At 65.5% G+C, this 25,475-nt stretch overlaps 11 protein-coding genes and 5 non-coding genes across 16 annotated transcripts; 8 read left to right on the top strand and 8 right to left on the bottom strand.

Moving 5' to 3' along the window:
• Positions 1–100: 100 nt before the first annotated feature.
• Positions 101–1,668, top strand: Q8F55_001252 (uncharacterized protein; the record flags this gene model as incomplete). Its single annotated transcript, XM_069349878.1, has 3 exons — positions 101–177; positions 214–357; positions 390–1,668. The coding sequence occupies 3 exons, from the start codon at positions 101–103 to the stop codon at positions 1,666–1,668; spliced, it is 1,500 nt and encodes a 499-aa protein (XP_069213422.1).
• Positions 1,669–1,997: 329 nt separating this feature from the next.
• Q8F55_001251 (uncharacterized protein) lies at positions 1,998–3,749 on the bottom strand (the record flags this gene model as incomplete). The annotated part of the gene is made up of 3 exons (XM_069349877.1): positions 1,998–3,326; positions 3,401–3,509; positions 3,619–3,749. The coding sequence occupies 3 exons, from the start codon at positions 3,747–3,749 to the stop codon at positions 1,998–2,000; spliced, it is 1,569 nt and encodes a 522-aa protein (XP_069213421.1).
• An 823-nt stretch (positions 3,750–4,572) lies between these two features.
• RPN12 (regulatory particle non-ATPase) lies at positions 4,573–5,577 on the top strand (the record flags this gene model as incomplete). The annotated part of the gene is made up of 4 exons (XM_069349876.1): positions 4,573–4,668; positions 4,719–4,788; positions 4,837–5,321; positions 5,368–5,577. 4 exons carry the CDS (start codon positions 4,573–4,575, stop codon positions 5,575–5,577), a joined length of 861 nt encoding a protein of 286 aa, XP_069213420.1.
• Positions 5,578–5,798: 221 nt separating this feature from the next.
• Positions 5,799–6,882, top strand: Q8F55_001249 (uncharacterized protein; the record flags this gene model as incomplete). The annotated part of the gene is made up of 4 exons (XM_069349875.1): positions 5,799–6,254; positions 6,290–6,397; positions 6,441–6,461; positions 6,499–6,882. The coding sequence occupies 4 exons, from the start codon at positions 5,799–5,801 to the stop codon at positions 6,880–6,882; spliced, it is 969 nt and encodes a 322-aa protein (XP_069213419.1).
• Positions 6,883–7,253: 371 nt separating this feature from the next.
• On the top strand, positions 7,254–8,693 carry Q8F55_001248 (uncharacterized protein; the record flags this gene model as incomplete). Its single annotated transcript, XM_069349874.1, has 3 exons — positions 7,254–7,389; positions 7,424–7,918; positions 7,954–8,693. 3 exons carry the CDS (start codon positions 7,254–7,256, stop codon positions 8,691–8,693), a joined length of 1,371 nt encoding a protein of 456 aa, XP_069213418.1.
• Positions 8,694–8,847: 154 nt separating this feature from the next.
• Q8F55_001247 lies at positions 8,848–8,947 on the bottom strand. Its single transcript has one exon. It is a non-coding gene; the product is annotated as a tRNA-Met (tRNA).
• Positions 8,948–9,274: 327 nt separating this feature from the next.
• On the bottom strand, positions 9,275–9,357 carry Q8F55_001246. The gene has a single exon. It is a non-coding gene; the product is annotated as a tRNA-Lys (tRNA).
• A 10-nt stretch (positions 9,358–9,367) lies between these two features.
• Q8F55_001245 lies at positions 9,368–9,453 on the bottom strand. The gene has a single exon. It is a non-coding gene; the product is annotated as a tRNA-Glu (tRNA).
• A 10-nt stretch (positions 9,454–9,463) lies between these two features.
• On the bottom strand, positions 9,464–9,550 carry Q8F55_001244. Its single transcript has one exon. It is a non-coding gene; the product is annotated as a tRNA-Val (tRNA).
• Positions 9,551–10,482: 932 nt separating this feature from the next.
• Positions 10,483–10,567, bottom strand: Q8F55_001243. Its single transcript has one exon. It is a non-coding gene; the product is annotated as a tRNA-Phe (tRNA).
• A 325-nt stretch (positions 10,568–10,892) lies between these two features.
• On the top strand, positions 10,893–13,034 carry Q8F55_001242 (uncharacterized protein; the record flags this gene model as incomplete). The annotated part of the gene is made up of 4 exons (XM_069349873.1): positions 10,893–11,051; positions 11,090–11,579; positions 11,618–11,805; positions 11,841–13,034. 4 exons carry the CDS (start codon positions 10,893–10,895, stop codon positions 13,032–13,034), a joined length of 2,031 nt encoding a protein of 676 aa, XP_069213417.1.
• Positions 13,035–13,107: 73 nt separating this feature from the next.
• On the bottom strand, positions 13,108–14,444 carry Q8F55_001241 (uncharacterized protein; the record flags this gene model as incomplete). Its single annotated transcript, XM_069349872.1, has 2 exons — positions 13,108–14,223; positions 14,265–14,444. 2 exons carry the CDS (start codon positions 14,442–14,444, stop codon positions 13,108–13,110), a joined length of 1,296 nt encoding a protein of 431 aa, XP_069213416.1.
• Positions 14,445–14,701: 257 nt separating this feature from the next.
• Q8F55_001240 (uncharacterized protein) lies at positions 14,702–16,363 on the top strand (the record flags this gene model as incomplete). The annotated part of the gene is made up of 6 exons (XM_069349871.1): positions 14,702–14,742; positions 14,782–15,190; positions 15,228–15,346; positions 15,383–15,786; positions 15,828–16,098; positions 16,195–16,363. 6 exons carry the CDS (start codon positions 14,702–14,704, stop codon positions 16,361–16,363), a joined length of 1,413 nt encoding a protein of 470 aa, XP_069213415.1.
• A 3,561-nt stretch (positions 16,364–19,924) lies between these two features.
• Positions 19,925–20,885, top strand: RHB1 (GTP-binding protein; the record flags this gene model as incomplete). The annotated part of the gene is made up of 4 exons (XM_069349870.1): positions 19,925–19,982; positions 20,038–20,180; positions 20,231–20,507; positions 20,794–20,885. 4 exons carry the CDS (start codon positions 19,925–19,927, stop codon positions 20,883–20,885), a joined length of 570 nt encoding a protein of 189 aa, XP_069213414.1.
• A 970-nt stretch (positions 20,886–21,855) lies between these two features.
• GAL7 (galactose-1-phosphate uridyl transferase) lies at positions 21,856–23,911 on the top strand (the record flags this gene model as incomplete). The annotated part of the gene is made up of 5 exons (XM_069349869.1): positions 21,856–21,901; positions 22,044–22,105; positions 22,359–22,475; positions 22,540–22,851; positions 23,219–23,911. 5 exons carry the CDS (start codon positions 21,856–21,858, stop codon positions 23,909–23,911), a joined length of 1,230 nt encoding a protein of 409 aa, XP_069213413.1.
• A 381-nt stretch (positions 23,912–24,292) lies between these two features.
• On the bottom strand, positions 24,293–25,194 carry stp1 (Low molecular weight phosphotyrosine protein phosphatase; the record flags this gene model as incomplete). Its single annotated transcript, XM_069349868.1, has 4 exons — positions 24,293–24,536; positions 24,748–24,836; positions 24,871–25,012; positions 25,151–25,194. The coding sequence occupies 4 exons, from the start codon at positions 25,192–25,194 to the stop codon at positions 24,293–24,295; spliced, it is 519 nt and encodes a 172-aa protein (XP_069213412.1).
• Between the last annotated feature and the right edge of the window lie 281 nt (positions 25,195–25,475).

Raw genomic sequence — 25,475 nt, 5'->3', positions numbered from 1 at the left:
CCCCGCCTCCAGTGCCACCTTCCTCCACCTCCACCTCCACTCGCCGCACGACCTCTGCCAAAAACAACAACAGCACCTCAGCGACGCCCACACCGCGCCGATGCACCCCGCAAACCCGTACAACACGCGGCCCGACTTTGCCCTCCTGGCGCGCGAGCACCCGGCCCTGGCGGCATAGTGCGTTGCCCCCTCCCTTCCCCACTAAGACCCCAGCGTCACGACGGGCGAGCACGGCGCGTCGATCGACTTTGCCGACGCCGCGGCGCTGCGCGCACTCACGGCCGCGCTGCTCAAGGCCGACTTTGGGCTCGACGTCGCCCTCCGCGACGACCGCCTGTGCCCGACCCTCGCGAACCGGTACGTTGCCCCCGCCGCGGCGCTGACACCAGGCTCGACTACGTCCTCACCGCGCTCGACCTCGTCGCCGGCCTTCCCGGCCCCCTGCGCGTGCTCGACATCGGCACGGGCCACGTCGCGATCTACCTCCTCCTCCTGCGATTCCTCCGCCCCGAGGCGCAGGGCGTCGGCTCGGAGCTCGACGACGTGTCGCGCGAGCACGCAGCGGCCGTGCTCGCGGCCAACGGCATCGCCGAAAGTTCCATCCGCCTCGTGCCCGAGGCCCGGGGGAACACGCTCCTCGGCTGGCTGGACGACGAGCGGGTTCCCGCCGACAGCTGGTCGCTGACGATGTGCAACCCGCCGTTCTTCGGCTCCGAGGCCGAGGCGGCCGAGGCGCGCGCGCTCAAGGCCGGCGCGCCGCCGGCCGGCAAAACCGCCGCGCACAACGAGGAGATCACGCGCGGCGGGGAAGAAGCGTTCATCGCGCAGATGGTCGACGAGAGCGTGCCCCTCGGGCAAAGGTGCGCGTGGTACACGTCCCTCGTGGGGCGGTACGCGTCCCTCGAGCCGCTCGTGGCCGCCGTGCGCAAGGTGACGGACAACTACGCGGTGCTGAGCCTGCGGCAGGCGCGCACCGCGCGCTGGGTGCTCGCGTGGTCTTTTGGTCCTGCGCGCGCCGACGACCGCCTCACCCGCCCCGAGACGGTGGTCCCCGGCACGTCGTTTGCGCGCCTGCTCCCCCTGCCGAACGCGTTCGTCTTCCGCCCGGCAGAGGCACAGACGGTGCAGGCCCTGCGCGCCGCCGTCATGCCCGTGCTCGTGGGTGTCGGCCTGGCGGCCGGCGACGAGGACGTCGTGCAGCTCGCGCCCGTGGCCCAGAGCTGGTCGCGGGCCGCACGGCGGGCAGCACAGCGCGAGGCGGGGAGGGCAGTCGGCGGAGAGCCGGCAGAGGGTGGGGAGAGCGACCAGGCCCCACAGCCGCCGGCAGCGCACGACCCGCCCGAGCCCCTGTTCCGTGCGCGCCTGTCCTTTGACCCGCCGTCCGTGGCCGAGCCGGGCGCGGCTCTGCGCATAGACTGGACGTGGGGGCGCGATCGCACCACCGTCGACGCGCTGTTCAAATTCCTCGTGTCGAAGAGCGGGCTCGCGGGCGGGGCGGGCGGCGCAAGCGGCGCAGGCTCGGCCAAGCGTGGCGCCGATGAAGGAGACGATGCGGCGCATACCGAGCACTTTGCCAAGCGCGGTCGAGGACGGGGACAAGGACTAGGACGAGGACGAGGACGAGGAGGCGGACGCGCCCGCGGCAGAGGACGCGGCTGGCAACAGTAACACCATACCCTGCATACACCCACACCCACCACAACACCCCATGCACCATTGTTATGAACATGCTCACGTCTCTCTTACTACAATGCACACCTCGCTCACACCAATGCTGGAACACGATCTACCAACCACGCCTCTACACTATGCAGGCCCCTCACTGCGCCACCATGTCGACTCTGTTTTCGCTACACCGCCCTCCTCCACCTTCTCCACCTCTCTTCCGAGATTGCAGGGGGGGCCGCCTGCAAACAAATTGTCACGAGAATTAATACCACCGGGAGGCAGGATGGGTGCCGGTTGAGGTTGACGGCCTTGCAAGATCTAAGGGCGCTTTACTTGGCGGCGCGCTCACCACCAGCGTTGCCGGCACCGCCGCGGCCACGGCCACGACCACCGCGGCCGGCAGAGCCGCCGCGCTGGGCACCGCCGGCACCCTCACCACCCGCGTTGCCGCCGACACGGCCACCGCCACGGGGGGCAGCACCACCCTCGGGAGCGCCACCGCGGCGTCCCTTGGGTCCACGCTCGTCCTTCTCCTTGCGCGTCTCAAAGTTGAGCTTGCCCTCGCCGTGCGAAACGCCGCCCTCGCCGCCCTGGTGCGTGCTGAGCGAGGCAATGATCGCCTTGCGGGCCGACTCGACCTTGGCAAACTCGACAAACGCGCAGGCCTTGCCCTTGACAATCTCGACCTTGACAACGTCGCCGAAACGCGAGGCAATGTTGCGGAGCGTGTTCTCGTCAATCGTCTCCTGGCCCTGCTGCTCCTGGGCCGACCAGTTGGGAAGCTTGACAAAGCAGTGGGCAGTGTTGACCTTGAGGGCGTTCTCGTAGTACGGCGAGCGGGCACCAGCAGCGGCCGCGGGGGCAGCAGCAGGGGTGGCGGCCGCGGGGGCGGCAGGGGCAGCGGCGGCAGGGGCGGCGGCGGGGGTCGGGGCCGGCTCGGCCTTCTTCACAGGAGCGGGCGCGGCAGCAGCGGGAGCGGCAGCCACGTTCGACGCGATCGAGCTCCACGACTTGGTGCCACCAGCAGCGAGCGTCGCCCACGACTTGGGCTTGGCCGGAGCGGCGGGGGCAGCGGGGGCAGCAGCAGCCGGGGCGGCACCGTTGGCAGCCGGGGCGGCAGGCTTGGCGACGGGCTCCTCAGCGACAGGCGCGGGTGCGGGGGTAACGGGCTCCTCAACGGCAGGCTCGGGCTCGGGGGCAGCAGCCTCCTCGACGGGGGCGGGGGTGGGCTCGGGCTCAGCCTCCTTGACGGGCTCCTTCACAGGCTCCTCGGCAACGGGCTCGGGCTCGGGGACAGCGACCTCCTCGACAGTGTCCTGGGTGGGCTTCTCAGCCACAACGGGCGCAGCGGGGGCGGCCTCGTACGCCGGGGCGGGCTCCTCCGGGGTCACAATCGCGGCCTTCTCGTCCTCGGCCTCCTCCTCCTCATCAGTGTCCTCCTTGAGGTAGCGGAAAATGTCGTTGAGGACAAAGTAGCCGTTGGGCTGCTCGGCAAGGAAGAAGGTCTGGGCAAACTTGCGCCACGGCTTGTTGGCGTTGGACATTTCACCCAGAACCTGGATGAGAATGCCACCGCCAGCCGACGACTGCGAGTCGATCGAGTTGATGTAGACCTTGCATTGGTCAAAGCCGAGGTTGACGATACGCTCGTGAATCTCCTACGACGTGTTAGCTACTCGTCGATTTCTCCGGTGGAGCGGAAGCAGGCACGCGACGCCGAGCTGACACTCACCTGCTGTCCGAGGGCAGGAGTCGTGTCCTCACCCTCCTCGCCGTGAACAAAGGTCGAGCGCTTGTTGTAGAAGCAGTGCAGGCGGTGGGGCTGCTTGTTCACAAAGTTGCTATCATCTTGTCAGCACACGATCACCCAAAATGAAGCAAGATTATTTGCTCGCCGCGCCAGGTCTGTGCACCTCCTCCAACAACTTGATCAGGGGCCAGACGACTTACTAGTACTGGGGAACAAACTGCCATCCAACGTCGCTGGGCTGGATTTTGGACGTCGACTGAGGGGCAACGACAACGTTGGCAGAGTCGGTGGAGGTAGGGTGGCCGTTGGCCTGGGGGGCGGCGGACGACATGCTAGACTTGGGGCGTGTCAGCCAACACTGTGCAGACGGGATGACGGGATGGGACCAGGCCAACTGGACTGGCCGAGTTGAATCGTCGCGACGCTTACACTGTGGTGGAACAAGATAGAAAATGTTGGTCAACTGGAGGAAGGCGACTTTCGGTGTCTACCGACGCGGTTGATGCGATAACGTGAGGTTTTTGAGAGCGAGCCGAGGTGAACGATGCAGTCAAACGAGATGCTAGAGAGCCCTTGAGTCGGGCTATGCCTTGCTCTAGAAGGGGGTTTGTTGGTTTGGGGTTGTGAGGTGGAAGAGTGTGGGTGTGTTGAGGTGGTGTCGAGTGGAAAGAGTAAGCCGTAGTGGGAGGGGAGGGGAGGGCAGCGAGCGACGCCGAGTGGGTGACCAACGAGCCAGACTCGCGCTGGCCAGGCGAGGCAGAAGCAGCCAGGCAGGCACTGCTGGGTGAGTGCTGGAACCACAGCGTCAGCAGGCCAAGCCCCCGCCTGGCTGGCAGACCTCCACCCAGCCAGCACGGCGTTTTGAAATTGTGGCACCGCACCCAGTGAGCGAGCCACGCGTCGTTCGTCATACCCGCCTGCCTGGTCGATGATGGATGCTCTCATTGTCATCACCATCCTCGCATTCTTCAGCTTCTCCTTCACCACATAGACTGCTCAACTCGACACCACACGAGACGGAGCGCTAGAGATCACTCGATACGGTACAGCATACCGCACCAGCACCCGATTTAGCCTCGGCCCGACCTCGACGACTGCTCGTCCCCTCTCCCCTCCTCCACCTTCCCCCACCTTCTCTCCTACCACCACCCAGCATGTCCCTCGATCTGCAGCGATCAGTCGCCGACCTTCAGAAGCGCTTTGACGCTGGCGCAAAGGACGAGGTCGCCAAGCAGGCGTCGCAGCTCAAGGTGCGTTTGGCCATGATGAGCTGTAGTGTTTGTTGACTAACGCCGCCCAGGTCCAGCTCGTCCGCTCTGGCCTCTACTTTGCCCCTCCCGATGCCGATGCCAAGGACCTCCTTGCTGCGCGTGAGTTGCCCTGTGTATCACGATAGACCAACCCTCTAACCCACCCAGGGACCATTCTCGAGATCGCGACCTTCAACGCCTTGCGACAGAGCAACCTGACCGCCTACACCCAGTACAACGCTGCCCTCCAGGCGTTCTACGTCAACCTCGCGCGCGTTCTCCCCGCGTCGCCCAACCGCCCCATCATCATTGGCCTGCAGCTCCTGGCGATGCTGAGTGAGGGCAAGTACTCGCAGTTCCACATGACGCTCGAGGCCCTCGACGTCAGCGAGCTCGGCGATGTCTTTGTCCGCTGGCCGGTCGACCTGGAGCGCTGGATGATGGAGGGCGCGTACAACAAGATCTACCGCGCCCGTGAACGCGTGCCTCGCGAGGAGTACGCTGTCCTCCTCGACCGCCTCATGAGCACCATCCGCGAGCAGATCGCCCTCACCATCGAGACATCGTACCCCTCGCTGCCTCTGCAGAACGCGGCCGCACTCCTCTTCTTCAAGAGCGGAGAGACGTCCCAGCTCGTCAAGTTTGCTACCGAGGTGGGTAGCTTTCCCCTTTCTACTTGTGCAGAAGCTAACCTCTCAGCGTGGATGGGACCTCGAGCCATCTACCCAGACCTTCACCTTCCCCAAGTCGCCCATCCCCGACATTGCCCTCGCTGCCGTTGCCGCCCACGACTCGTCGCGCATCGCGCTCGACATTGCTGGTGGAAAGGGCATCAAGCGCGGCGGGCCTATGCAGGCCATGATCAAGCCTGCGCTGGACCTCGCCCACCAGCTTGAGGCCATCGTGTAAATAGACTTGGGGTCAAGTAGGTCGGCAGCAGTTGCATATGCATGTATACGTATTATCATGATCTTGGCTTTGATAGGGCATGAGTGCGACTGAAGGGTTGTAGAAGAGGTGCTGGGCTGAGCACACGAGTTGTGGCCCTGGGTGAGGTGAGGTCATCCGCGTCACCTCCACTTTCGCATCCACCTTCCCTCCAACTCGAGGTTCCATCCCTCATCGCCACCATGAGCAAGCGCGGTCTTGAAGGGGACACTGCAGGTGCCCCCTCCATAGCTCCCAAGCGCGCCCGTGCATACACACCCCCACGAGCGCCGACACTGGACGGCTGGCTCAAGCCCGACGCGCCGCCGCCGTTGCTCGCCGCGTCGCCTCACCTTCACGACCAAGACTCGACCTTCATCAGCTTCACGCTGTCATTCGAGCCGCCGAGCCACGTCCGCACCGTTGCGGCGCTCACCAAGGAAGCGAAGCGTATCGTGCGCGAGCTGGACGTTGTGCGCCTGGTCGGCGAGGAGCTGCTGGCGCGCAACGAGGGCGCGTTCCAGGCTGGCGAGGGACGCGCTCCAGGCCGGAGCAAGGGCAAGGAGCGCGCATCCGAGCCCACCTGCCGCATGTGGGCTGCTCGTGTCGTCGGCCTGAACGAAGGGAAGAATGGGACAGGCGGGGAAGGCGACTACCAGGTGGGTTTGGTGTCCGACTGCCCTAACCCGCCCAGCTACTCGAAGCCTTCGACGACGATGGCGAAAAGTTCGGCGGAGAGCGTCTCCTGCGCGTCCTCCAGGAGCAGAGCGCGGTTGACGTGATTACCATCTGCGTTCGATGGGTGAGCGGACTCCAGTGCGGTGTGCAGCCTCTGACAGTCACAGTTTGGTGGATCGATGCTTGGCGTGAGTTGCCCGCAGCGGGCAGAGCTGACATGTGCAGCCTGCGCGCTTTCAACACATCAGCATCACAGCCAAGGACTCGCTCAAGGAGCTGCAGACGCTCGTCACTCGGCGTGACCTGCGGGCAGACCTCGACCGACTGGACGACGAGATTGCCGCGATGCGGGCGACGCTCGCTCCGCCCGGTTCGCCGCTCCGGAGTGTAGAAGACGGCGCAGTATCGTCGCAGAAGAGCACAGATGGCGGCAGCAAGGGCAAATATAATGATATAGACGACGTCCTGCGGCTGCAGCGCCTGCGGCAGGCGCGCGAGAAGACAAAGGCCAACCTCGAGAGTCGCGTCGGCTGGGTCGGTCTTGACCAGTCACGCGCAGAGGACGCTGCAGCCGCCGCGGCGCGTGCGCCGGCCGCCAGCCGGCAGTAACTAGACCCGAGATGGTGTCCGTGGATGCGGCGATGTTGACGTCGTGACAGCTGCCATGGAACATTGCATGGCGCCAAGGCGCTACCGCGCGGTGCCTCCCTGTTGCCAACGCATGCCTGCCGATGCATCCATCGGTTGGAGCGCCGGCGTCGGCCGAATACAGCCATCCCGGTGGTGCAAAACCTGCGGTGGTTCGACCATTATCAGATAAAGGGACCCGGCCGTCCCTGAGAAAAACTCGGCGAGGTCGCTGCGTGGATGTGCAAAACACCACCTGTTTGCTCTCCGGTCCTTGTCCACGCCTTGGCAGCACACTTAGATATACCACGGGGGCGTGCATCTACTTCTTGACGACCGTTTTCCCCCATACCATGACCGCAACAGCCAGCAAGACCGTCGTCGTCCTCGGCGCCGCCTACGGCGGTGTGCACTGCGCCAAGATGCTCGCGGCGTCGCTCCCCGCCGACTGGCGCGTCGTCGCCATCGACCGCAACTCGCACATGAACCGTGGGTGTGCTTTCCGCGCAGTGCTAACCCGCAGACGTGTACGTGTTCCCGCGCTGCATCGTCAAGTCGACACTCGCACCCAAGGCCTTCGTCCCGTACAAGTACATGTTTGTGCCGCCCAAGGAGGAGGAGAAGAAGGAGGACGGCACGACCGCCGTGCCCCTCACCCCGCCACAGACGCCCCCGCCCGAGACGGCTCCCGCGCCAAGCCGACACCGCCTGGTGCAGGGCCTCATCACGCGGCTGGAGCGAAACCGCGTGACGGTTGTCAAGCCGAACGCGGCGGGGACCTACGACGACGCCGACGCCGCCGAGCCGCCTGCCGACCGGACCGAGACGATAGACTTCGAGTACGCGGTGTACGCGCTCGGTGCGACGCTCCCGGCACCGGTCGACGTGTGGGGCGGCGGCGGGCCCGTCGCTGGGCGGGGGACGAAGAAGGGCGGCGTGACGTGGATGCAGGACACGGGCGGTGTGTTCGGCGCAGCGAAGCGCGTCCTCATCGTCGGCGGCGGCGCGCTCGGTATTCGTGAGTCCCCGGCCCCCTCTCCCACTCACACGCAGAATACGCGACCGACCTCAAGGACACGTACCCAGACAAAGAGGTCACGCTGCTGCACTCGCGCAAGCGCCTGCTCCCCATCTACCCGGAGGAGGTACACGGCATCGTCGTCTCGCGGCTCGACACGCTCGGCGTGCGCACCGTCCTCGGCGAGCGCGTGCTCGAGTGGCCCGAGAACCCTGGCGTGCTGGACGGCGTTGAGAAGGTCGTCCGGACGGACAAGGGGACCGAGTACGCCGCCGACGTCGTGCTGGTGTGCACCGGCCCCAAGCCGCACACGGCCGTCATGCGCGCGTTCGACGAGCGCACCATCTCGCCCGTGACGGGCCGCATCCGCGTGCTCCCCACGACGCAGGTGTCGCTGGCGCCCGTCGCGCCGTTCGAGCCGGCCGCCGCAGACGCAGACGCGGCCGACGCGCTCGCGGCCCTCTCGCTCGACGCGCCGACCAACATCTTCTCCATCGGCGACTGCGCGCAGACGGCCGCCATCCAGGCAGGGCACACGTCGTACTGGCAGGGTGAGGTGGCCGCGCGCAACATTGTGCGCCTGGTCAAGGGCGAGGGCGAGGCGCTCGAGGAGTACGCCCCCGGCGTGCCCGCCATCAAGGTGACGCTCGGCATCAACCACTGGGTGATTGCCAACCGCGACGGCGTGACCACTGGCGACGACGGCGTCGAGCACCTGCTCGCACGCAACATGTGGCAGGTGTACGGCGCGGGTGACGACCCAGACGACGCGTAGTAGAGCTTGTTGTATGATGCAGGTGTTGCAGAAGGCAGGCGCGCTGATCAGCGGCAGCAGTCGCGATTGTCGGGGCCGTCGTCGTTGTCATCGTCGTCGTCGGCAAAATGGCTGTCGCTTGGGGCTGTCTGCCCCCGGCGCAGTACCAAAACGTTGACCTCACCGAGACTCGAACTCGGGTCTAGGGATTGCACGTCTGTCGACGCTCATACAGAATATGAGACCCTCGCGTTAACCACCTGCGCCATGAAGTCGCTGTTTGATTGGTGTCTGACTCCGGCGCCCTGAGCCCAAGACTGGGCGCTGGGGCGAGGGCCAAGCGGCGCGAGGGCGAGTGGGGCGAGCACGGGCGCCGGGTCACTCGGGATGATAACCATGCTATGCAGCGAGAGGAACTGCTTCGGCTACACCTCTACACAAGAAGGACGTGGCCTTGCTTGGGACAGTGCTCCACGCCGGTGGGTGGCCGAAAAGTGGCGGCGACCGCCACACCCTGAACACAACCTTCCCTCCTCGCAAAAAAACTTCACCTCCTCCTCTCTTCCCGACTCCTCGTCCCTCCTGCCCCGCGCAAAAGATTAAGCCTAGTATGGGGCTCGAACCCATGACATTTTGATGTCTTAGTAGTAAGAGTCAAACTATCTACCGACTGATATAACCAGGCGTTGTGGACGTTCTCCGCCAGGGAGTCGAACCCTGCTCTACCGCGATGGAACTCTCCAATGAGAGGCGGTTATACTAACCGATATACTAGCGAAGATGAACGTCTCTGACCTCTGGCGGGATCGAACCGCCGACCTCATGCGTAACGCTATCGAGTGTTAAGCATGCGCTCTAACCAGCTGAGCTAAGTGGCCTTGATGTCTGACGAGGTGGTGGACTGGAGGTGAGCGGTTCGGGGGCGATCTGTCCTCGACGGATCGGAGGATCGGCAGGTTGTGTGGATTGTCAACTTGTGTACGGCGTAGGTGGAACTCCGTGAAGCCGTGCTCGTCTGGTAAGACAGTCGCTCGCGCACAGACCACCCCGGACCGTTGGGCAGTGCTGTCGAGCACGACCAGGTGCGAACGCCGGTTGATACTTGGTCCCGGCACACATCGTTGGGAGTGGGGGATAAGGGGTCATTTGAAGTCCCTCCTTCACTTTCTGTACGGTCGCATGCACTGTGTAGGGTTTCGAGCAACAGGGGGAGCGGCAGACGGGGGTCCACGGCAAGGTGTTGGCCCCGTCCTCTGCCACGCGGAGCGGTACAGCACGTCCCCGGCCCCCCATACCTTGCGGGGAGCATCTGTCCTCTTCATAAGCCTGCGCTACATCGCATGACGCTGTTAATACTTCTGCTGATGACTGCTGTGCGTTCTCGTGGCATCGCAGCGGCCTGGGCCAGGTACTCATCGGTGCCACTTCCCCACTTCTGCGTGAGAAGGCGGGACGTGAGACACGATGTCACATACGTTTGGAATGAACCCACTTGCATACGCTCCTCCGCAAGAGCGTGACTGCTGTACTCCACACGACAAAGTTTCGCTATGACAGTGCAGAGGGCTCAGGAGGTAGCCACACACGTCGTTGGTCGTCAACCTCCGAGGCAGGCGCCACACGGAATGATGAGCGTGGACGCCGCCCATCACTACGCCCCAACTAGGGCTAGGCAGATCCGCAGATCTGTATGTATGGTTAGGCCACCTTCCATCTAGCCGCTCACTTCGACCTCTCAGTCACCACCTACCTCCAAACCCACCCGACTCGACGTCAAAAGCATCATCGCCACGTAAGGCAAAAGGGAAATTGGAGCCAGGGTGGATCGAACACCCGACCTAGCGATATGATAACTGAACTTCAGTCGCTCGCTCTCCCAGCTGAGCTATGTCTCCTGAATTCCCAATGCCCAGGGCGCAGCACCGCCTAAAAGCCCCGCCCCCTTGCCCACACTATGACGTCACCACCTTCCTCGGACTTGCCACCCGACCGCGTCCCACGAGAGATTGCGACCCAACACATCCTCATCGGCCGATAACTGACCCATCGAACCACCCTCCATCTCCCTCCCCCAACCGACGACGTCGCGGTGCCAAGCGCCGCCCGGGACAGCGCAGAGGTAGAGAGCGCAAGCGAGCCCAGCCCTGAAAGTCGAAAACTTGCACGACTTATCAGATAAGACAGCACCGACACGCGTCGCCCCAAGCAACCACCACCACCATGTCCGCCAGCCAAGACCAAGCCGCCGAGGCCCAGCCCGAGCCAGCGTCCCTCCTCTCGCTGCCGCCCGAGGTCCTCGTCGACGTCGTGCTCCCGCACCTCCGCCTCACCGACCTCAACTCGCTCGGGCTCGTCAACAAGGAGCTGCATGCGCTGACAGTACGTCCCCGCCCCGCCCTGCCCACCGCTCACCCCAGAACGACCCAGCGCTCTGGCGCATCAAAACCGCGCGCGATTTCGCGTACCGCGCCGAGGCACTCGCACTCGCCGCGCCGAAGCGCAACGGCCCCGCGACCGAATCGTCGGGCTGGTTCAAGCGCGTGTACCTCGGGCTGCACCGGCCGCGGGCGTACGTGTGGGGCGAGAACGCCAACTCGCGCCTCGGCGACCTGAACAACGCGCCGGGCGGCACGCACCGCTGGACGCGCTCGGTCAACACGCCGATGGACATCGCCGACTCGTTTGAGCCCGGGCACCGCGGGCGCCAGTGGGGCGCGCGCCAGGCCGAGCTCGACGAGCGCCTGTCGCGCCACTCGCCGCCGCGCAGCCCGGTCCACTCGCGCTCGTCGACCCCCGGGTCAGACCATAGCCCCGACCGCCGCCCGCGCCCCGTCCGCCTCGTCGACCTACAAGCGGGCGGGTGGAGCTTTGCCGCGCGCGACATCCGTGGCGGTGTCTGGGTGTGGGGTGGGTGAAGCACCCCTTCTGTGAGCTGACATTCCCAGGCCAGCTCAACGGCCAGGGCAATGGGCGGTTCATGGGCGCGCAGAGCTGGGAGAACGAGTACTACGAGGTGTCTGAGCCGGCGCGCATCCCCCTGCCGTGCCGTGCCGAAGCCATCGCCCAGGGCCGCAACCACCTTCTCGTGCTCGACACGGACAACCTGGTGTGGGAGCTTCTCGCGTGGGGCAAGGTGGGTTCTTGCTAAACAGCGGGGCTAACGCACAGGCGTACCACCACACGGCGCCCGCGCTCACTGCACCTTCGCAGACTGGCGCGTCGGCCCCAGGACGCCAGCCGCACGTGGCACAGGTGGCGGCTGGGTGGACGCACTCCGCCGCGCTCACTTCGAGCGGCGACGTCAACGTCTGGTTCCCGTTCACGCGCGAGTACGACGACGCGAGCACGCCGCAGTCGGAGCTGCACGGGCCGTTAGGCGTCGACGAGGACGACTTGAGCCGCGCGCTGCGGTGGGGCACGGTCGGCGACGTGGTCCTCACGCTGCCGCCTATCCCCGCGCGGCCGCGCTGGCCGGACGAGGAGGACGGGCGCGGACAGCCCGAGGACGCGGCGCTCCGCAAGCAGCTCGAGCAGCAGTGGGACGAGTGGGAGGCGCGCGAGACGGAAAAGACGCTGGCTGCCGCCGAGCGCGTCGTCAAGATTGCCTGCGGCCACGACTTCGTACTCGCGCTCAAGGGCAGCGGCGAGGTGTGGCTCATCCCGACGACGCACGACGGCGTGGCCTCCGCCAGGTGGGAGTACCTGCCGTTCTTTTCCAGCCCGACCGTCAACCACATCACGGCGCAGTTCCGCACGATCGCGAGCTACTCTACGCCGCAGGACGCGTCGGCCGCGTCGTCCGTGCTCGTGGCACGCATCGACGAGATCACGCCGCGCACCGGCGCGACCTTGCGCCCGATCGACCTCCCCGCGCTCGACGGCAAGACCGTCGTCCAGGTCGTCGCCGGCGACTGGCACTATGCGGCCCTCACAGCCCAGGGCGAGCTGTACACGTGGGGCGAGAACGGGAGCGGGCAGCTGGGGCTGGGGGACGAGGCGGCGGGGGCGGGCACGAGCCAGAAAGCGCCGACGCGCGTCTCGTTCCCGACCGAGGCTGACGCCGACGGCCAGCACCAGCCCTTCGTGTTCGCCATCACCGCCGCGGGCATGCACACCGGCGCGCTCGCGTTCGGCGCCAAGCCCAAGCCCCGGGAGCCGGGCGAGGCCGAGCCCGAGCCCATCGTCGCGGGCGCGGGCTGGCCGTCCTCCGCCCAGGCTGAGGGCGCGGCGCCCGGCGTCGCGGGCCGCGGAAGATTCGACCACATCTTCCGCATTGGCTTCGCCGGGCGCGGCGCGCGCTTCGGCGGCTTCGCTGGCCGCGGGTTCGGCGGCGGCGGCCCGCTCGCCCCAGGTGGACAGTAGCACCCGGCGGACAGTAGTGACAATGTAGTAGATACGACCCATGAGATACTATGAATGCATACCCAGACACGGCCTATTGTCTCCGGCGCTGCTTCTTGGCCGGCGCCTCGTCCTCGCTCGAGTCGTCGTCCTCATCGTCGCTGCCGGCGTCGTCCATGCCCTCCCACAGCTCCTCTTCCTCGTCGTCGTCGACCTCCTCGTCCTCGTCCTCGTCCTCGCCCTCCTTCGCCTCCTTGGGCGGCTTGGCCTCGGTGCGCGAGCCGAAGCCCGCGAACACAAAGCTGCCCACGCCGACGCCGTACGCGCTCGACAGCACCGTGCTCTTCTTGCCGCCCGTCGCCCAGTTGCCCTTGGGCATGACGGCCGGCACCGGCGTCGTCTGGAACAGGCGGAACGTTGCGTCCGAGCTGATGGACGCGAGGCCGGCCGCCGCGCTCTTGGCCAGCTCGGCGAAGCGCGGCTCCGGGTCCGGCAGCGCGAGCAGCGCGTTGGCCGTCGCGTTCGCAGGCACAGTGTACAGCACGCGCCCGGTGCGCAGGTCGAGCGCGGCGACGAGGTTCGAGTGGTCGGCGAAGAAGAGCTCGTGCTCGGCGCTGCCTGGCGCCACGGCGCCGACGCCGCCCTCGCGCGCGACCTTCCAGTCGCCCGTCGGCTTGCGCTGCCGCGTGTCGTACCGCCGCACGTTGCCGCTCTTGGTGCCCGTGACGAGGTCGCTGCTCGAGCCGGGGAGGAACGCCGAGGCCAGGTGGTGCACTGGCTGCCGCAGCTGGAGGTTGTTGTGCGGCACGTTCTTGGCGCGCCACACCTCGCCCGGCGCCAGCTCGTCCTTCTTGCGCTTGTCGCTCGTCTTGCCCTCGAACGCCCGCGACGCGTCCCACACCGACACCTCGACCTCCTTGCCGCCGAGGGCGAAGAGGCTGCCGGCGCCGGGGGAGGAGAGCGTGAGCACTGGCCCGCCGGCCTTGAAGCTGCCGGCCGAGGCTGCGTCGCCGCGGAAGAGGGACAGGCGACCGGTCGACAGGGACGAGATGGCCGCGGCCCCGTCGTCGACCGTCGTGAGGCCAGTCCACACGCTCAGCCCCTGCGATGGGACCTTGGCCTGGCTCTGCGACGTGACGATCGGCACCTCATCCTCGGCCACGGGGATGGTCAGCGCGCTGATGCGGAACGCGTCGTCGGCGGCGAGGAGCTGGGGGGTTAGTGGGCAAGGCGCATGGGACGGCGACTCACCCCCTCGTTCGTCTTGACGAGCCGCTTGATCGCGCCGACCGCCTCGTACTCGCCGTGCTTGATCGGAAGACTGCGCACCACCGGGTCTCTTGACGGGCCTGGCTCGGCGACAGAGACGGAGAGGAGGGTCGACGGGTGGAGGGCTGGCGTCCAGAAGTCGAGCGTGCGGTATGTTGTCATGGTGCCGGGGGCTTAGGGGGTGCAGGTTGCTCTTAGGCCTTGTCGTTGTCGTGCCTATGCCGTTTGTACTCTCCCAGTACTCGTTGCGTCGACTTGTACTGCCAATGTCGAGTGGATGAAGCTGAACCACAACATTCGCCAGTCGCTCGCAGAAATTGTAAAGATTCCCCGGAGCCCCGCAGTGCCAACTCATCCAACACGCTCGTCACTCGGCTCGTCATTCTCCTGTCCACCCACTCGTCCACCCACAACCCACCATGGCAAGGATAGACGGCCTCATCATCCTCGATCCGAACGGGTAGGTCGTGTGCTGCGTCTGGCGCGTGCTAACCCCCAGGAAACCGCTCATCACGTCCAACTTTGCGTCGCACCCGCCGTCGTACCCGTCGATCCACATCGACGCCTTCAACCACGCCGTCGCGAACGCGCGCGCAGAGCTGAGCGAGGGCAAGGCCGCGGGCGCGGGCACGAACGGAAACAAGTCGGCCACGGCGCTCGGCGTCGAGCTCGAGCCCGTCCTCTGGGTTAATGCGCTCGGGCGGATCGGGCCCGCCGGCGTCGGCGCGTCCGGCGCCGCGCTCTGTCACGTCGAGCGCGATGGCCTGCGATACCTCGTGCCCGTGAGCGAGGACGTCAACCCCCTCTTCGCATTCTCGTTCCTCCAGAGCTTTCTCGACACGCTCACCGAGTACCTCGGTGACGTGACGGAGGGCACGGTCAAGGACAACTTTGACATTGTCTACATGGTGGGTTGTGAGTGCAGAGCGAACCCGCTGACGCCAGCTCATCGAGGAGATGCTCGACGAGGGCCATCCGATGACCATGGAGACCAATATGCTCAAGGACATTGTCATCCCGCCGTCCCTGATGCGCAAGCTGCTCAACGTGGCCGGTGTTGCGGGGTGAGTTGCGTTGTTGGCGTTCGTAGCTCACGCCAGGCTCCAATCACAGCCCACGGCTCCGTTCACTGCACCAATACCGTGGAGACGGCAGGGCGTGCGCCACGCCAACAACGAGATCTACTTTGACATCGAGGAGACGCTGGACGCGATTGTCGACCGCCGGGGCGCCGTCCTCGAGACGGCTGTGTGGGGGCGCATCAACGCCAACTCGCGCCTGTCGGGCAACCCGGACCTCGTGCTCAACCTCGCCAACGCCAAGACGACACTGCGCGACCCCGCGTTCCACCCCTGCGTGCGGCATAACCGCTGGGAGCGCGACGCCGTCCTCAGCTTCATCCCCCCAGACGGCAAGTTCAAGCTCGCAGAGTACAGCAGCCGCGTGCCGGTCAAGCAGCTGCCCGTGACGCTCAAGGCCAAGTTGACCACCGAGGACAATGGGGGTGGGTCTGCTGCAAAAGGCGTGGCTTGGCTGACAACGCAGGACGATTCTCGCTCACGCTCACTTCCCGCATGAACGCGCACGCGCTCGAGAACATCACCGTGTCCATCTTCCTCGGCACGTCGACGACGAGCGTCAGCGCCACGGCGACGGGCGAGAAGCCACCGCTGCACACTGGCGAGAGCTCGGCGCCAGCTGGGCGCGTCGGGGGTGGCACGTACGAGTTTGACCCAAACACGCATGTGCTCAAGTGGCACCTGGCGTCGCTGGTCGCGACGGAGCGGGCACCCTCGTTGACGGGGTCGTTTGTGGCGTAAGTGCATTGGCTATCTTGATGCCACCGGCTGCCGGCACGGCGTTGTTACAGATAACGCTGCCGGCACATTGGACCCACACTCACACCCCGCAGAACTGGACGGCCAACGCCAGACCCCGCGTTCTCGGTCGACTACAGCGTCACGGGCCATACGTACTCTGGGCTGCGCGTCGACGGGCTCAAGGTCCTGGGCGAGGGGTACAAGCCGTTCAAGGGCGTGCGCACGACTGCCAAGTCTGGGCGGATAGACGTGCGATGGTAGTGGTTGATAGGTGATGGACGGTGTCTGCCACAACGCGCTGCCGGATATTCCGTGCTGCCGAGATAGAGTCTGATCCGTGTCTCACGTCCGAGCGCGGTGGTCGATTGTGTCTCACGTCTGGCGTGGGCCTGGCCCGGGGCTTGAAACGTGCATGAATGGCGGCTGCAATGTGGGGGTGTGGGTGTTGGCGAGCGGAGGAACCAGAGGAACGAGCGCTAATGAGGCGAGCCGGATTGGGATGCCCGCCACCACCGCGCTCCCACACTAGGGCGGGCCGGTGTGAATGTGGTGCGTCGTGACTACACTCGTGTCTATGCATGGTGCTATCTATCGCTTGTGCGTGGGTGCACGCTCGCTGACGCCATTGCGCGGGGAAGGCAAGCTCTGCTCGGGCAGGTGCAGGCGGCCACTGACTGACGAGGACGACGCCGAGGATGCGCTCCATCGTCGGTCGCAGTCTCACACCCGCCCACCCGCCGTTAGCTGGTACGAGTAAGACGCCTGCTGAAACACACCCGCAGGCGGCAGTAATGTAATGTGGAATGCAATGTCTGACTGACACGGTGCTGTCGGTGTGGGTGTGGCCTGGTCTGGCCTCTGCGCCAAGCAAGCAGAATTCAGGCATTACTCCATTGGCAAGTGTCGTAAGGCCTTGGGTTCCGATGCTCGCGCGACCAAGTGGGCGGGGCGGGTGGGTAGGCACTGCTGCAGCACTGCTGCACCCACAGTGGCAGCGAGGAGCCCGCAGCGTCCTCTGCGCCGTGCGTCTGTCTCGAGCTGTCTCTCCCCGCCCTGACAGGACGAGCGAGCATCCGCAGCAGCCCAGATCTTGCCGTCGGCAACCGCAGCGGGCCAGCTGATTCGCCGCTCTGGCCATATTGCCCGACGGCAGCGGCTGGCGGGGAGGGAAGGCGGCTGGGCTGGGCGGCTGGCCGGCCGGCTGTTGGCGCTGCTCGCTGCTCGAGCTAGCTAGCTCGCTGATCGCTTGCAGCGCGTGCATGTCTCGCTGTCGCCGTCGCATGCGTCCTGGCGTCATTGTCATTGTGCGCGCGCGAAATAGAACGGCCGCGTGCGGGGTCGGTGGTCGAGCTGCTGGATCGCTGGAATGGGCGGTGTTGTGGCTGCCTCTGCCTCCTGCCTCCTGCGTCCTGTGTCCCCCTGAATGCCGGCACTGTGTCCCCCCCAGCCATTGGCCCATTGGCCATTGTCCTCTAGCGATGCCAATACACCGGCATTCGAATTGTTCTCGCTGGCTGGCTCGCCGCTGCCTGGCGGGCAGTCGGGAGTAAATTCGCCCATTCGCCCGCCCAGGTGAGCAAGGGCGCCCAACGCCGAGTGGCTGTGACCACGACCCCCGGTCTGTCGGATTTGTGACGGGCCGCGCGCCAATAGGCCCAGCCCAGGCCCTCGAGGCTGCAACCAGCTGCCAGGCTGCCCAGCTGCCCACGCCTTGGCCCATGTGCCTGCGCTGCTGCTGCGCCTGTCGCCCTGCTGCACCCGTCCTACACCCACCTCGAGTTGAATCCTCTTTCGGCTCGTCTTGCTCGTCGCGCCGCTGCCTTGCTCGCCCTTGCTCCCCTCACTCCTCCCCCCTCCCCACCCGCTCGCGTACCTGGCCAATACACCACTCTTGGTCCCCTCTGCCTGCCTACCTCCTCGACCCTCCCCACCCCCTCCCCCTACCCTGTCCAAACCCGACCCTTCCCTTTCCCTTTTGCCTTACCCGTATTCGACCTCCTCGTCCCTCCCACTTCTTATCGTGTGCTCGTATATTGGCTCCCCCTCCCCTGGCTCTGGCAACCTGGTGGCCACTGCCGAGAACTGCACCTCGGTTGTCGTCGTCGTCGACTCCTCTTGGGTCCATCACACTTCTCATCTCTCTGCATCACACACACACCAACACCACACCCACACCTCTCCCACCACCACCACCACCCCGTGACGACATCACCGACACCACGGGCACACTCGGGTAGATCACTCGCAAGCTGATCTCACACCACTCAACAAAGCACAACCCACTCGGCTTCGTCCATCTCGGTGAGTACAGGTCGGACCTTCCCCCAGCTTGCCTTCTTCGCGTCCATCGCTCCCCCCTCCCCCTCCCCCTCCCCCTTCCCTCTCTCTCTCTCTCTCTGCCCGGCGCCTCCAAATCCCGCTCTCCTCGTTGGCCCAGTCATCCCCCACCCCCCCTCGGCGTATTGGCCCAACTTTTGCTTCGCGTACCCACGACGGATCCAGCGCGTACTGCTCGCGTTTCCTCGGCACCGGCTTTGGCATCGGAATTCCACCCGCGCGCATCGCCATGAGCAGCTCCCCCACGCTCCATCGCATCCATCGTCATTATGCACCAAGGGCGGTGGAGAGCGGTGTGTGTGTGCAATGACGACCGAGACCCACGGGGAACCGTCCTTTGGCGAGTTGGCGAATAGGCGTCGACCCACCCAGCGACCTCCGGCGTCTTCGGCCGCAGTGTGATATCTGGTCATGGACGCTGTGCCCCCTGGGACTCGCCGCCGCCGCCGCCACCCACCGCCCGGCTGCATTGCCCACGCGCCCATGGGACGCTGCACCTTGGTGGCCGTGGTGACCGTGTCATGTACGGGCGCCCACCGCCGAGTGCGTCAAGCCACCACGCGTCCCCCTTGCGGCAACCACATGTTGGCGTTGTCGCGGCCCTCCTCGGCACCTGGCCTGGCGGCATCGAGAGGCTTGCCTCGAGGCAGCGTAGCATGGCCAAAGGACCGCAGCTGGCCATGCAAGCCAGGCATCTGCCGCGGGGGTTTGGCCAAGCTCGGGGCCCAAAGGTGACAACAACGGCGTGCCGCCAAACACGTTTGGAAGGACGCGTTGATTGTCATCATTGTGTGGAGCAACAACAATGGTCAATGCGGCGACGTCCCCTCCTTGTCTGTTCCACACTGGAGGCGGTCCCACTCCATCCCATCCTCTCTCATCGCCGCCGTCATCATTCTCACGAGCAATCCCTTCGGTCATTCTTTGATCGCTTGGCCGAATCGGCTCATCCCTTTCATTGCCACCACTCACTCGCATCCCCCCGCACCGCCCATCCCCCGGCCGGCTCTTGTCGTGCGAGAGCGACAACAACCCACTTATCAACACTCCTCTCCTCCTTTCTCCCCCCCACCCCCCACCTCCCCACTCTTCACCATGACCTCCCTTCTAATGCCTCCACAGAAGCCCCCAGCATCCCGTAGCAGCTCGCGTGCAGTCGTCTGCCCAACAGCTCGTACCTCGCCAGCACACCGCCGTTCGCCAGCTTCACCCAACCCACGAGAGGCGTCGCCCGACGACTTCTGGGTCTCTTCAAACTCGCCCTCGAGCTCGCACTCGTCCTCTGCCGCGAGTCCCAAGACTCCGCACCTCTCCCGCAGCGCAACCGTCTCCCCACGGTCACAACCCAGCTCCCTTCCTCGCTCTCCAGCTTCGTGCTACGCACACCTCGAGCCGACTTTCTCCCCTCAGCCTCACCTCGAGCGCATTGAAGCCCGCCGCGCCCACCTTCAAACCCGCACCACCTCGCTTATTGCAATCACCGTCATGGCTACTGATTCCGGTCTCAAGCGCAAGGTCGTCATCCTGGGCTCTCCCAGTGTTGGTGAGTGTCTCGCCGTGCAGTTTGCCACTCGGCCGCTCGCTCACACACGCTTCAGGCAAGACATCCATCACTCAGCAGTTCACCACGCCCCCAACGTACAACGAGGCCTACTACCCCACTATCGAGTCCACGAGCACAAGGACCGTCAAGTACAAGGGCAAGGACTATGAGGTCGAGATTGTTGACACGGCTGGTCAAGTGAGTACATTACTCGTTCAGGGACGACGCGCGGGCTAACCCGGTGCCAGGATGAGTTCTCCCTCTTTCCCCCCAAGTATGCCATCGGCGTCCACGGCTACATGCTCGTCTACTCTATCGCTTCGAGGCAATCGTTTGAAATGATTACGACCCTCCACGAGAAGATCCTCGACCAGGGAGGCCTGGAGAAGGTCCCCTGCGTCATTGTCGGTCAGAAGAGCGACCTCGCAAATGAGCGCCGTGTCACCAAGGCAGAGGGTGACGCGCTGGCCAAGAAGCTTGGTGCCGCCTTCATCGAATCGAGTGCCAGGGACAACCAGAATGTTGGTGAGTACTGAGTGACAGAGTGGTGGGCTCGAGCGGAGCGCGTGTGTGGGGTGGGCGGTGGGGGAAGACGCCGCATCCAGCCCGACGCCTGGTGGCGTGGGATGGAGTGGGTCGCTTGTCGGGACGGTGGCGTGTGCGCACTGTTCCTTGAGTCTGGGACGCCCAGCCAAACACACACCCATTGTTCTCGTCGGCGTGCGCACGGGCCAGTTGATCTCAATGACGCACGAGCCTCGACAGCTCCGTCTTTGTTTGTTTACCCGTTGCTGACCACGTTCTCCCCCAGACGGCGCCTTTGACGCTCTCCTCGGTGAGATGCAGCGCGAGTACAACCCCGAGCCCGAGAAGAAGAAGTCTTCTTGGTGGCCTTGGAGCTAGACGACGACACTCATGGCGACATTTTTGCCACCCAACTTGGACACACCTTCCCCACACCCCACCCACCCACCCCTCGCATCCAACAGCACAGCCGTGAGCATTCCGCCCCGGCTCTTTCCGCTCTCCGCCTTATCGTGCCTTCTCTCTCTCTCCTCTCTCTCTCTCTCTCCTACCTCTGGAACACTCTACCCCCCTTGTGCCGTAATGTACCATCAGCCCTACTATGACCAGAGCGAGTAGGGCGTCTCTGTACCATCAGGCGTTGCTGCTGTGCCACACGTGCTTGCTCTGCCTTGCATGTCGTGTTGCCGCATGCAATGTGCCACTTGCTCTCTCCGTCCGACTCGTTACATAAATTGAATTCTTCCCGTTTTATACTGGGGGTTGCCATTATCAAACTGCAGTGTCCATTGAGTATACTCTACTAGTAGACAAAGACTTGGCAAGGGGCCAACGGCGATATCGCCGAGCAGCATGCATCGACGTAACAGGTAATGGGGCTCTCAGCGCGCGCTGAAGGCTGATTATTCCCGTCCGACAGTGAATCTGCGATATGTCGGCCCCATGGGCCGGTGTGTGCCGAGTTTACACCCGCGCCATTTTCAATAACGGTAATGGGTGAACGGGAATTTGACCGTGTTTATCACAAGTGGAGGGGAATATTCCCGTTCCACAAGAGCCAGGACGCGCAATGGTGGCAACGACCAGAAGGCTCGCACGGGAATGTCGGCGCTGCATGCATCTATATCTCTGCGCAGTGCAGCGAGCGTGCACTCCCCCCCAACAAGCCCCCTTGTCTCCCACTCTCGCCCAGTTGCCAGCGAGCAGCGAGCAGCGAGCACCGCCATCTAGACGGCATAGACACGCCCAACGTCATCCCCACCTGCGTCCCACACTCCGCTCCCGCCTCCACCTCGACCTCGCCCTCGCATCAATCCTCTCCTTCTCCAACCTCCCCACCCCAAGCACAATGACGCTCCCCTCCTTCGAGCCAACAGAGCACCCGCACCGCCGCTGTGAGTACGCCCGGGGCAGGCGAGGCGCGACGAGACGCTGACGCCGACGCCAACCCGTCCCGATCACCGCATATCCGACCCCCTCCCGCCGCACGTACGCCCGCCCGCGCCTACACCCGCCCCGCCGATTCCCCGCTCGCAGACAACCCGCTCACCGGCAAGCACGTCCTCGTGTCGCCGCACCGCACAAAGCGCCCATGGAACGTGAGTCGCTCGTTTGCACTGTTTGCCATGGCGCGGCTCCGCGTCGGACTTGGATCGGCGTTGGCGTTGGCGGTGGGGGAGGGGGAGAGGCGGCGGAGCTGGCGGCGGGGGCGAGGGCGGAGCTGGCGCCGCACGGCCTGGTAGTCGCGAACGACGCGGCGCCGCAAAGCGACACACTGCCTGTCCCGCCCACACCCGCACGCCTGGAGACAAGCCGAGGACAACCCCAGGACACCCCGCTAACACCGCCCAGGGCCAGACCGAGGAGCCAGTCAAGGTCTCCCTCCCCGCCCACGACCCAAAGTGCTACCTCTGCCCCGGCAACAACCGCATCGGCGGGCACAAGAACCCCCACTATGAGCACACCTATGTGAGTAGCGGTGGGCTGGGGAGCCCCAGCGCCCAGCGCCCAGCAGCACCAACTCACACCCCAGCTCTTCGCCAACGACTTCCCCGCCCTGCTCCCCGGCGACCTCCCCCTCGTGTCCGGCTCGATGCCCGAGCTCCCCGCGTCCGGCTCGGTCCCAGACGGCGTCGACGGCCTGTTCGCCTCCGAGCCCGTGCGCGGACGCTGCTCGGTGCTGTGCTTCCACCCGCGGCACGACGTGACGCTCGCTCGCATGGCCCACAAGGACATCCTCGCCGTCGTGCAGAAGTGGCGCAAGGTGTACCTCCAGGAGGCCGATTTTTTGCGCAGCACGGCGCGCCCAAACACCAAGGACGAGGGCTACGTCCAGATCTTCGAGGTGAGTCGCGTCGCGTACGAGGACCTCGGGCCGAGATCGGGGGCCTCGGTGGGTTCGGCCCTCAGGGCCGTGGGGCCCGGTTTTCCGGCTTCGCCAAGAAGCACACCACTGGTCTACCTCTGCATCGTGCTGCTCTACGCCGCACGGAGCACTGTGCTCCAGAGTTGAGAACGGGAATTGTCCGTTCGGTTGGTAATGCCGGCCCGACGAGTGGCTCCGCGTCTGGTCCGCGGTCGGCGATCGCCACGCTTGGCATGTCCTTTCCAGGGCCTTGCCAGCCTCCCTTAGCCACACTGGCACATGCTTGGCCATGTGAATGCTCGCGCGACTACCTCGGCCCTACATGTGTACTGTGCTGACAATGTAGAACCGCGGTGACATGATGGGAGCGTCGGCGCCCCACCCGCACGGCCAGATCTGGACGCTGTCGTACGTGCCCGACGAGCCTGCCACCGAGCTCGACAACCTGGCCAAGTACGCCGCGTCGGCGTCGGCTGTCGCATCGGCCAAGGCGCACCCCGACCACCCTGTGCGCGGCGACGGCGCTCCCTGCCTGCTGTGCGCGTACGCGGCTGACGAGGTGCGCCGCGGCGAGCGCGTCGTGGCCATTGACGAGGAGGGCGGATGGGTCGCGGTTGTGCCCTTCTGGGCCGTGTGGCCTTTCGAGGTCATGGTGCTGCCCTACAAGCGTCACATCCCGAGCATCGCTCAGATGACGCCAGAGGAGGACGCCGGTCTTGCAAGGGTGCTCAAGGAGACGCTGATCCGCTACGACAACCTGTTCTCGTGCCCATTCCCCTACTCGATGGGCCTGCACCAGGCGCCGCTGCCGCCGACCAACCCGGACAGCGACCCGGCGCACACCCACTTCCACTTCTACCCCCCGCTGCTGCGCTCGGCGACGGTGCGCAAGTTCCTCGTCGGGTTCGAGATGCTGGGCGAGGCGCAGCGCGACCTCACTGCCGAGCAGGCCGCGACGCGGTTGCGCAACCTCGACACGGTGCACTACCTCGACCTGCAGAGCCGCGTGCCGAGCCCGCACGGGAGCCCGCCGAAGTAGGGACAAGGAGTCGAGCGAGGTTTCTTTTTGTACGCATTGGACGGCGCGGCGGTGTGAGCCAGGGTGACCGGCGCGTGTGTCGTGTCTGCTGCGCGCGTGCGTGCGGCGGACACCGAGGTAGCACGCGCCGAAGAGGAGTTAGGCAGCGCCCACATGTCCCTCTGAGGCTCTGGGTCCTGCGCTCCTGGGCCATGCGCCGACTCCTGGCAGCGCGGCTGCGTCGTTGCATTTTGGTATCCACGGACATGCACATTGTAACATGAGCGGGGGGTGGGGCAGGGCTGCATGTCTGCACGTCATGCATTTTATCTGGTCTAGCCGAGGAGTCGAGGCCAAGTCCAAGTGCGTACAAGTACACTGTGCCGCGGCCGCTGGCGCCGCCTACAGCTTGGGAATGTCGCCGCCGCCAGCCTGGAGAAAGTCGAGGAAGCCGCGCGCGTAGCGCACACACTGCTCGTAGCACTCGTCAAAGCCGCGCTCGCCGCCGTAGTACGGGTCCTCGATGGCGCGGGGGCGCTGGCGGCGCGCGCCGGGCGACGCGAGGGCCAGGTCGGGGTCGAAGGTTCCGAAGAGGGCGAGGCGGGCGCGCGCGTGTTTTGGTTTGCGCGTCAGGAGGGTTTGCAGGCTGCGTGGCGTGAGCGAGCGGCGTCAGCCGCGAGCGAGCGGGCACAAGTCGACGAGCGAGCGGCGCAGCCGCGAGCGAGGGGGCAAGCACACGTCGGCAAGCGAGCGTGCTCTCCACCGCCTCAACGAGCCGGCAAGCAAGCCCACCCACGTCAAGCCACGAGCGAGCCTCCTTCCGCGAGCGAGCCTCGTCCTAGCCACCCCCCACTCACTTGCTCTGGTCCATCGCGAGGATGTAGTCAAACTCGTCAAAGTCGCTCTCGCGCACGCGGCGCGCCGTGCACTGGATCGGCACCTTGTTCTGGCTGTCAGCTCGGCGCTCACGGCGGCAGCACCTTCTTGCACACGGCCACGGTGCGCGGGTCGGCGTCGTCGCCGGCATGGTACGCGCCCGTGCCGGCGCTGTCGATGCGCAGCTGCAGGCCGGGGCGCAGGCGGGCCTCGTGCGCGATGACTGCCTCGGCCATGGGCGAGCGGCTTGGCGTGAGCGGCGTGCCCGGGGGAGGGGGCTCACCAGATGCTGTTGGGGGGGGAGGCCGCGGTCAGTACTGGCCACGCCCGCGCCAGCCTACACACTTGCTGCGGCGTCAGCTTGCCCCCGGCCCGCGCACGCACCCGAGGCACACGGTCAGGACGCTGAACTGTTGGGGCTGGGCCATTGTGGGGAGGAGGGTCGGGTCGGGTCGAGTGGAACGAGGTGCGAGTCTTGCAGATGCCGCTCAAGCCATCGGCGTCATCGTCATGTCCATTCCCGCTGCCAGACCCGCCTCCCACGTGCGGAGTAATACCCGCCTAATGCGCCGCGCCCCATTAGTCGCCGCGATTAGAAATCTCCCCAGCCGGCCGGCTACCCCACGCCGCCGCTGACCGAGGTCGGTGCCGCCGCCGGTGGAGGTAGCCGGAGCTCGCCATCGTGCGTCTCTGTTGACCATCTGCATTC

This window comes from Vanrija albida, assembly GCF_041260175.1.
Source record: "Vanrija albida strain AlHP1 chromosome Unknown contig_1, whole genome shotgun sequence".
Lineage (NCBI taxonomy): Eukaryota > Fungi > Basidiomycota > Tremellomycetes > Trichosporonales > Trichosporonaceae > Vanrija > Vanrija albida.
Note: the sequence above shows the minus strand (reverse complement) of the source record. Positions and strands in the feature narration are given on the sequence as shown.